This window comes from Camellia sinensis, chromosome 5, assembly GCF_055761805.1.
Source record: "Camellia sinensis isolate YWXY chromosome 5, ASM5576180v1, whole genome shotgun sequence".
Classification (NCBI taxonomy): Eukaryota; Viridiplantae; Streptophyta; class Magnoliopsida; order Ericales; family Theaceae; genus Camellia; species Camellia sinensis.
The window spans coordinates 108421344-108431614 of NC_138965.1; the positions used below are offsets into that span (position 1 = coordinate 108421344).

Consider the following 10271-nt stretch of genomic DNA (forward strand, 5'->3'; position numbering starts at 1 on the left):
TGTTAAAACATATATTATTTATAAAATTGGAACATTTGATTTTACTAGCAAAAAGATTATAAAAACTTTTAAACATGCAGTACCTTTACAGAATAATGATGACATAATTAAATTACTTCATTTACAGGATCTTGCACCGTTCTTCAAAAAATATAAAAAAATATAAATATATCTATATAGGGTTAATCCAGATAGTCTTTAAACCCTTAACTTTGTTAGGACAAAATACCAGTATCCGATGTAGCTTTAGAGATAGTAGATGCCTTAATTGGAAAGCCTCTCTAATGGGAGCAATTAAAACTAGTTTATCTCATGGATCAGTTTATTTTAATATTTATCCAAATTTAAGTATGTCACCTCTTTACCCTAATCTTTCAGAAGTCCTAGAACTTAGAGTTCTTACACACGGTTATGAATATTTACCAGGAACACCCCCTTTATCAACAATATTTAGGATTCACTTACAGGTTTTGACAACCTTAAATCCTTATACCATAAAACATAGTGAATTAGGTCATACTGTCTTAGCTGACACCAACCTATTTAATTCTTATGTAGTTGTCCCCAAAATGATCCCTTGGTCGGACTACTTTTCCAAAACAATGTAAGATACAGAATGTTGTTCTAGTAAGACCACTTATTTGACAAACTTTAGACCAAGTCATCCAAACACAAGGAGAAAATGTATACCTCAATTTCCGAAGACCATTAACCAGAAGTATGTCTAGTACTAGTATTAGATCTACCCTACCTTATAGGGTCGTCTTACCTAAATCCTCCAAACAACCTACTTTTGAACTTGTAGAATCAATATTACAAGGTATGCTATTTAGGCTACCGAGTGATCCACCATTAGAATTTGTCATTCAGGGAACCCATATTTCAGAAAATCAAATATCTCATGAAGTGTATAATACCAAAAGGTTGTATGATAGAGGTAGCCCGACGGCCAGTGATATGAATTTTGAAATTTAATAGATTTTACATCAGGAAGTGAAAATCGTCGTATTATTAACCAAGATTTTATGCAACCTAAATACCAAGAGTTTCGAGAATGGCATTTTAATTACCACAATTCTCAACAGCTTGAGAGACTCAAAAACCAGTATTATTTCCGAATGTGATTGATTAATGTGTAGTAGAAAGAACGGCAATTTTGAATTTATTTTTTTTCAAAGGTTTTCCACTAAAAAAATTTTGAAATTTTTTACCAAAAATATCTCCAGAAACAAACCAAACAAGGTCAATAATAATGAAATAAAATAATCTTTACCTCTATTTTTGCCAATCATTTGTGAAATATTATGAACCGTAATAAGTATTGTACATCGAATTTTGAGTTTAATGGCGGAGTTGGGATGGCCTTCCCAAGTGTTGGGAATTCGGAGGCACTTTGATAATTTTTTGTCATTCTCGCATTGTCTTAATTTCTATGTTTATAAATAGCTGAGGGATACCTTTTCTATTGTGTAGAGAGTTGTAATCATTTTTTATTATAGTGAAAATTACAACCATAGACCTAATCATATTTTAAAGTAGATCACATAAATATATATATTTCTTATATATGTGATTGTGGGTGTTTGAGAAGTAGGTTTTTATATAGATTTTTTTAGTTGTAGGATATTATTGGATAAAAAATTTTTAGGTGTCGTTTGGTAACACTTACGTTTTCAGTTTCTGTTTATATTTACAAAAATTTAAAAAACTCAAATAAAAACTTGTTTGGTAAAATTTTTGATTTATAAATTAGTAGTCTGAGTTTATAAATTTGGCCAAAAAATGAAAACACAAAAAATGTGTTTCCATTTTGAGTTTTCAATTTTTTTTTTTACCACCCAGCACTAGCCACCACCCGCCACCATTTTTCACTACCATCGTCCGTCACTACCACCACCCACCACCCACCACCCACCTGCCATCCACCCGTCACCCGCCACCCGCCACTACCATCCACCGCCCGTCACCACCACCCACCACTACCATCCATCGCCCGCCACCACCACCTGCCACCTACTTGCCACCACCACTCACCACCTACCTGCCACCACCATCCACCACCTGCCACCACTAGCAACCTACCACCACCAGCCACCTGCCACTACTAGCCACCACCACCATCACCCACCAGCCACCTGCCACCACCACCCACTCGCTACCACCTACCACTCGCCACCATTACCCACCCACCCACCACCGCCACCACCGCCACCACCCGCCACCACCCACCACCACACGCCATCCGCCACCCACCTGCCACCACCACCACCACTACCACCCACCACCTGCCATCGTCACCCACCCACCCACCCACCATCACCACCCACCCGTCACCACCCACCACCACCTACCATCCGCCACCCACCTGCCACCACCACCCACCACCCCCCACCGCCACCACTACCGCCACTACCCACTCGCTACCATCCACCACCGTCACCCACCCACCCACCCACCACCACCACCACCCGCCACCTACCCGCCACCACCACCCAGCCACCTACCCGCCACCACCACCCGCCACTTGCCACCACTTACCATTTCTCATTCTTTTTTATATTTTTAAATTTTTTTAAACATTTTGTCAATTACCAAACGCGTTTGTAGTTTATGTTTTTCTAAAAATAAACAAAAACCAGTTTATAAAATTTTTGTAAATATAAACTAAAAACGTAAACGTTACCAAACACACCCTAGTGTTTGGAAAGATAGTTGGGTTTTTTTGTAGTTGAATATGATATTTGTGAGAGAAAAAATGAAATAATTATGAGGTTGAATGTGATATTTTGTTTAAATTTGTTTTTTTCTTTGGTTTTGTAAAAAGTTTGTCTTTTAATATAAAAAAAAAAAAAAAACCCAACCCACGTACTTCCCAAACATCACCATTGTTTCGATTTTTTTTAGCGTTATTATTTGCTATTTTATCTTTCATCAATCTTAATTATGTATTATCATTTTCCTAACATCATTTTGTGTAATTTTAATAGAGATTGTATTCTCTTCAATTCAAGATTTGAGCCTTTTTGAAGAGCATCTGAGAAGGAGCAGGCTTGGGCTCAAGCGGAGCCGAGCAAAATCTTAACCCTTTTTGTTTTGTATTTGGTTTTGTACTTTTGTTTTGTCATTTGGGGTTGTTTTGAATATAATATAAGTTATAGACGCTGGATATCTGTATTAGATGTTTAAAACCTTCGTCATGAATATGTATAAGGAATAGATGAAAAGTGTTAATATGTGGCATCTTACATATGCACAGCTCAATGGTTCATCTATATATATATTTTATATTGTTTCCGTTATGCCTTGATAATTATAATGAGACTAATTTTGTTATTAGAGGCCATAGGTAATCTGAGATTTCTGGTCAATCATGGCGCTAAATTTATAAGGGCAAGTTTGGATTATAATATACACACTTAGATATTAAATATATCTTATGAATATGAAATATTTAGACTTAAATCAATGAAAATTATATTTTGAATGATGATTACATAGTTTAATAGGTAAGAAATTAGCAAAAGTTTCTATGTAAGATTATCATTTTATATTTTTCATTTTTTAGATATTTCTTATCGACCATTCTTAACAAAGATAAAATTTCAATTTTTAAAATAACAATAATTTAACAACGATATTGATATTTGGACAATAAACATACATACTTTTCTAAGTAACAACGATCAAATAATAAGAAAAAAAATATTTAGGATCTTTTATTTTAATGTCTCAAATATTTTAAAAGGTACAATTGATCTCATCCATATAATATTTAATTATATTTAATTTAATAAAATAAAAATAGATAATTCATGATGTAAGTTACTTTAATCTTAAATATTTTTAGAAGATATATAATGATTTTTTTTAAAGGAAAAAAATGAGAAAAAAACATATGGTTTGACTGAATCTAATTAGATCTTATTTAAAACTTTATGATCATAATCACTAAAATAACAAAAATATATATATTGGTTATTTTGACACTAAACGCTATTATAAGTTGTGTTATGTCATTTTCACTAAAAAATAAAGAAAAAAATAGTCGAAAATATGTCGGATACGAAAGTTTCAAAAATTACATGAATCGTAAAAAGTGAATCGAACCATGAATTGAGTGTGAATCTTGCGATTCACTAGAAATTCGATTCCAAAATTGATTCACCCATAAATTCTTATCGATTTTATAAAAAATACAAATTGAATCACAAATCGTAAGATTTTAATAATAGAGTTTTTATCCAATATCATTATACTCTAAAAAAACATAATAAAGATTGACTCCACAAAATATATATATATATATATATATATGATCCATGTTATATTCAAAGCATTGTATATCAAATTTTAAGTAGGGTCTTCTTAGATTTTTCTCAAGTTCTGTTATGAAGCATAATAAACTAAAATAAAATAAAAATTTCTCTCAAGTTCTTGAACTTGACATTATGAGTTTTGGATAATTTAAAATATTTATAAAATTATCCGTATGTATCATTTATCAAAAAAGATAGATTAATTTGATAATCATAATATTTTTATTTTTCAAAAATAAATATGATAAAATTAAATGAATACAATTAACAAATCAATCTAAGTTTTTTTTTTCATAAATAATATACAAAAATATATATATATATATATATAATAAACAATTAAAATTATTAAAACAAGATCCGTAATTAAAAAGTAAATCTTTAAGCCTCGTTCGGCAAGAGTTAAAGTGACTAATACTAAAAAAAAATACAATAATTTAGTCAATAAAATAAAATATCATATTTAAATCATAATTATTTTATTTTTACTTTTTCTCTTACAATTATCACACTCAGACAAAAAAAAAATTCAAAAAAATTTCTCAAATAAAACCAATTTAACTGAACTAAACTAAACTAACTAAAAAATTAAAAAATAAAGCAAAATTAATTCTTTTCAAACCAAGGCTAATAATAGGAAACTCACATGTAGTCCTCTTCTTTCACAATAAAACCTACACACGAAGTGCAAGTTGGAACCAAGATTTGATAAATTTTGACTGCCAGAGAGAGAGGACAGGCCATTTGCACGTGTGAAATGTACTACCAAGTCTCACTTTAGAATTAAAATTGACACAAATCTCAAAGAGATTTGGATGGGGTCTTCCCTTCTTCTTCTTTAATTGCCGTCTCATTTTGTGGACCCAAACAAGACCTAACTTATTTCAATACTTTCATATCTACTCCTACCCTTCGCCCTACTGTCGGCGAGTTCTTTATTATAAACCCCAACCCAAACGAAAAATGCCTTTTTTTTTTTTTTTTAAACCCAAACTTTATGTAATATTGGCCCTGTTTGGTAGAGCTGTGGGAAAGTGTTTATAGCTTATGCCTCAACAGCTTATAGCTTATAACTTTCAGCTTAAGCTGATTTCCAGCTTATTCTTAAAGCATCTCCTGCCCCACTCAAAGAATAAGCTGATTTCTGACTTCTAAAAAGCTATAAGCTATAAGTTATAAGCTAAACTAAACACATCAAAATAGCTTAAATTAAGCTGAAAGCTGAAATAAGCTGTAATTAAGCTCTACCAAACAGGCACATTGATAGTTTTAAAATAATAGCTCATTTTCATAGATCTTTTAATTTAAAGTAATAAGATCAAAATCTACCACATCATTCCACATAGGATCTTATGTTTATGAATTTTTGTTTCCTTAATTTGATATCCTGATATTTTAACATATGAGTGGAGTGTATTAGAATAGGAAATAAAAAAAATCGAGAACACATTATTCTTAATCAAAAGCTAGTCCTAAGTATAAACAGGCAAGGTTGCCTGCTTTAAGTTTCAAAATTTTTATTGAAATTTTTAGAACTCAAAAAACAATCTAGCTCTTATTCTAGGTCCAATTTTTTTTTTTTTTTTTTTTTAGGCTACAAATAAAATAAGGCCAATCCAAAGCAAAGAAGTGTAATATTTAGACACTATTTAGCATAAACTAAATAAGTGAACTTATTTAGATGAATATATTTATTTAGATCATATCACTTTTTTATTTTTATATATTTTTTTATAAAAAATCAAAAATATACTTATTTAGATCATTTTAAGTAATTCCTTAAGTGATATTAGTATTATGATTTTAGATTAATTTCTATGTAATTTTTGTATATACAGAAGTAAATTTTTCTCTTTTTTATTGTGAATATATAAAGGCGAGCACAATATTTTGTATTAATTTTCTCTATAATCATTTGTTTATTTGTTATTAATCTCTATTCATACCTATGATATAAATATAAGAAAGCTAGCTGGTGTGTCTGTACTTAGGCTTTACAACAAGGAGGCAAATATCTTATAATTTGATACTCTCCACTCCACCCTTTCCTCCCACCTTCCCAAATGTCCAAAATTCACTTTTTTTACTCTCTCTCTCTCTCTCTCTCTCTCTCACACACACACACACACATTACCAACTAATTCTTCATTGTATTATAAATCCCTCTCCAAACCTCACTCTCCCATATCAAAACCCCATCTCTCTCTCTCTCTCTCTCTCTCTCTAAAATGGCTTTATCATCAGCATCATCAATTCCCATCTCTCCCAAGAAGCTAAGGCAAGATGTGTATTCATACACATACCAACAAGACTCAAACACACCACTAGTGATCTCTGTTCTGGCTTCACTCATTGAGAGAACCATGGCTAGGAATAAGAGAATTGCAAGAAATTGCAAGTGGGTTTTGTCTAGAAACACTTGTAGAACTGCTATTTTTGATTGCAATGAGACACCAGACTTGACAATTCAATCCTATTTGGAGAGAATTTTTAGGTACACAAGAGCAGGACCGTCGGTGTATGTGGTGGCGTATGTGTATATAGATCGGTTCTGTGAAGCTCATCCTGAGTTTAGAATCAATGCCTGTAATGTTCATAGGCTTCTCATTACTACTATTATGGTTGCTTCTAAGTATGTTGAGGACATGTAAGTTTCTCTCTCTCTCTGTCTTACTTTATATATTTAAATTTTTTTTTTTTGGAAAGATTATAGTGCTGGAAAAATGTATAAAAAGTGTATTAAAATGTATAGAAAAATATTTTGATATGTAAAATATATTTTAAATTATAAATATTTTGACATTTTTTTAGTGGATATTGACAGTTTTTACAATTTTCTTTTTTTTTTTTTGATTAACATGCCCTTTTTTGTTTACTTGGCTAATTTTGAGTAAAATGTTTTTTCTTTAAATTATAAATTTGGGCAAAATTTTTAATAATAACTAAGGTCTAAAGTTATAAATCTTAAAAATTTGAGTCCAGGAGTGAGAAGCTTTTGAATATTTTTATCAACATTTAAATTTGACATAGATTTTCAATCAAGATTAAGGCATAGTTTGGGAAGACTAAATAAGTGTACTTTTTAATTTTTTTTTGTATTATGTGTAGAAAAAATAGAGAAGAGATGTTGATTGATGTGACTCAAAAAAGATAAAAAGATGAAATAAGTACACTTTTTTCTTTGTAGCCAAACTTGGCCTAAAGATGCCTTGGGGTTTGGCAAATTTTTTAATAATTTTTTACTGTTTTTTTACTTTTTGAACAGAAAATTGTAAAAAAAAGTCGATGCATTTATTAAAAAATAAAAAAATTGTATTTTCGTTAGTGGGAAAGTTTTTTGGAAAAATTGTTTATTTTTTGGCTAAAAAAAAGCCATTGCTAAATAGACAAAAACTAATTTAACCCTAAATTGAACAATTATTGAGAAAATTTTTACGATTAAGCAGAGAAAGTAAAACTTAGATTTCCTTTGCAAATTAACTATTTTAGTCGATTTTTTAAGTTTTTAAGAAAAGATTTTTAAAAAAAAAAAAAAATAGGGAGAGCAATGTGATTAGGTGCTTTGACTTTTTTTTTGGTGGAATTACGATGATGTGCACCCTTAAAATGGTTCCCATTGTAAAAAAATAAAATAATATAATAATAATAATAATAAAATATGCAACTTTGTGGTAATAGTCTAAAATTTTCATTAAAAAGTATGTACAATTGGTCTAAAATTTTCTTTCTTCTTTCGTTGAACAGGAATTACAGAAATTCTTACTTTGCAAGAGTTGGGGGATTAACAACAAACGAAATGAACCAATTGGAGCTAGACTTCTTATTCTTGATTGGATTTAAGCTTCATGTGAATGTAAGTGTGTTTGAGAGCTATTGTTGCCATTTGGAGAGGGAAGTGAGTGTTGGAGGAGGGTACCAAGTAGAGAGGACATTAAGATGTGCTGAGGAAATCAAATCAAGACCAAATCAAGAAAGAGGATATGACCAAATTGCCCATGTTTTATTGTAGCAAATATCATATTTTTGATGATTACACCAAAGTTGGGATAATCAAATACTTTGTACAAGTTGTGTATAAATGTGCTTTTTTTGGCTTCTCTTGTTTTGGAGCTTTCATTGAAGCCCTACAAAATGATGTATAAATATGTTAATTAATGAGTTTTTGTTTCGTTTTTGGGCTAATGCATGTTACGAATTTATTTTTACTTGAATTGGATGGAATAACAAAAAAATCCCACTATAAATTGTAATCACATTTGCAAATCATTTTTATTGATATTTAAGTAATTCTATAATCACTTCAAGCCACAATGATACATAATTGAATATCACAAATGTCATAATTAAGAATTAGTGCTTGTAGAATGTTACTGTTACAAATCTTTTAATTTGACAATGTTGCTTCAATTGCGCAAACATTGTTTTTTTTATTTCTTCACAAAAGTTAAATATAAGTATTATTTGTAAGTCTTATTAGAGAGAGAAAAATTATTATCATAATTTGACATTTCAATGACATCATTATAGTTTGACATTATTATTGCTAAATTTTGTCTTTGATATGGTAACACACCAACAAAATTGTTATAAACTTGATATGACTTGGGTGGAGTGGAGTGGACCGAGTGTAAATTTAACCTTCAACATTATACAAAATGGCTGCCCTCAAATGTTTAAGTCAAAACTTTTTATTGCAAAAATATTGAAGATGCTAAAATTTTTATCGAAGTTCTATCAAATATTTTATATGGGTGTGGGACTCACATAGGATTCACATTGTGTGAATTTCACATTTATGTGAGATATTTGATAAAAATTTTAATAAAATTTTTAAAATCTCTAATATTACTTTTTTTATTAACCAATTGTCCCCTGTTAGTTACAAAGTACACCTCATTTAATCTCCATTAATAGAGGTTTGGATTAGGAAATATTTGTTCGCTATGTTCAGTGGTTAAAGAATTAATCCATAAGATGATATTGTGGGTGTGAAATTTGTTTAGCTTTGTTTTTTCATTTTTTTTTTAATATTTACCAATCAATCTTATTAATTAGATTTATTTATCTCGGGTCATGATTGATAAATTTATCACTTTAAATTTATTCATAGGACTTAATAGGTAATAAATTCTAAAAGTGAAACTTATTGATAATTTACCCCTTTTTTTTGGTTCACAAATCGACCTGATCACATCCTTATTTAATGGAATTCCAATCAATTAAGGAGTTCAAATGAATTAGTTGATGAGTGATCATATAGTTAAATAAATGGCTTTGTTAGCACACAAATCTCAAGATCTAGTAAATTAATTGTGGTTTTGTTAAAATCCAAGTATTTATTTTAATACATGAAAAATGATATTCACATTTCTATTTTACCTCTTATGCTCTATCTATTGTGTTTTTGCATCTCACAAGAGAAATGTGCAAGTATAATTTCTCCAATACGTTGAGAAAAGAAAGAAAAGGGAAGGGGGGGGGGGGGGGGGGGGGGGGGGTTGGTGTTTCAAGTTTTCAAAGCAATTTGTAGAATTGAATTAACCGCTCCTCCCACCTCGAGTGTTTGGTTATGAATAATCACCATGTTTAATGTTCTTTTATAAGATAATAATGATTTGTAATGAATCTAATAATCATGTCATACCAACAGAAGACAAACTTTTAGAAGAGAAAAGAGTGATGAAATTTAAAGGAAGAAAACATTGACATGATGAATATATTTACAAATTGTGTTCATGGGAAGGGCATCTTCTTCTTTATAAGGAAAGATGTGGAGATCATCAAATGATGGAACATTAATTATTTTTTATATCTTAAATTAGTGTTAGGGTTCCCAACATGTTTCTTTAATAATTCCATTATTGTTTTTAAAGCACCGAAACGAGCATTAGACCTAATTTTGCTTTAGATAATTGATCGATCACCTCTAGAAAAACTTAGTTGTCCTCCGTTATA

At 30.4% G+C, this 10271-nt stretch overlaps 1 protein-coding gene across 1 annotated transcript; it reads left to right on the forward strand.

Moving 5' to 3' along the window:
• The first annotated feature begins 6463 nt into the window (after positions 1-6463).
• LOC114293586 (cyclin-U2-1) lies at positions 6464-8485 on the forward strand. The gene is made up of 2 exons (XM_028237677.2): positions 6464-6963; positions 8061-8485. Exons 1-2 carry the CDS (start codon positions 6545-6547, stop codon positions 8323-8325), a joined length of 684 nt encoding a protein of 227 aa, XP_028093478.2. The 5' UTR covers positions 6464-6544; the 3' UTR covers positions 8326-8485.
• The last annotated feature ends 1786 nt before the right edge of the window (positions 8486-10271 follow it).

Bases quoted from the DNA above. Each gene is read 5' to 3' on its own strand.
- LOC114293586 (XM_028237677.2), top strand. From the start codon at position 6,545: ATGGCTTTATCATCAGCATCATCAATTCCCATCTCTCCCAAGAAGCTA. The intron at 6,964-8,060 runs GTAAGTTTCTCT...TTCGTTGAACAG, and splicing joins TCTAAGTATGTTGAGGACAT to GAATTACAGAAATTCTTACT.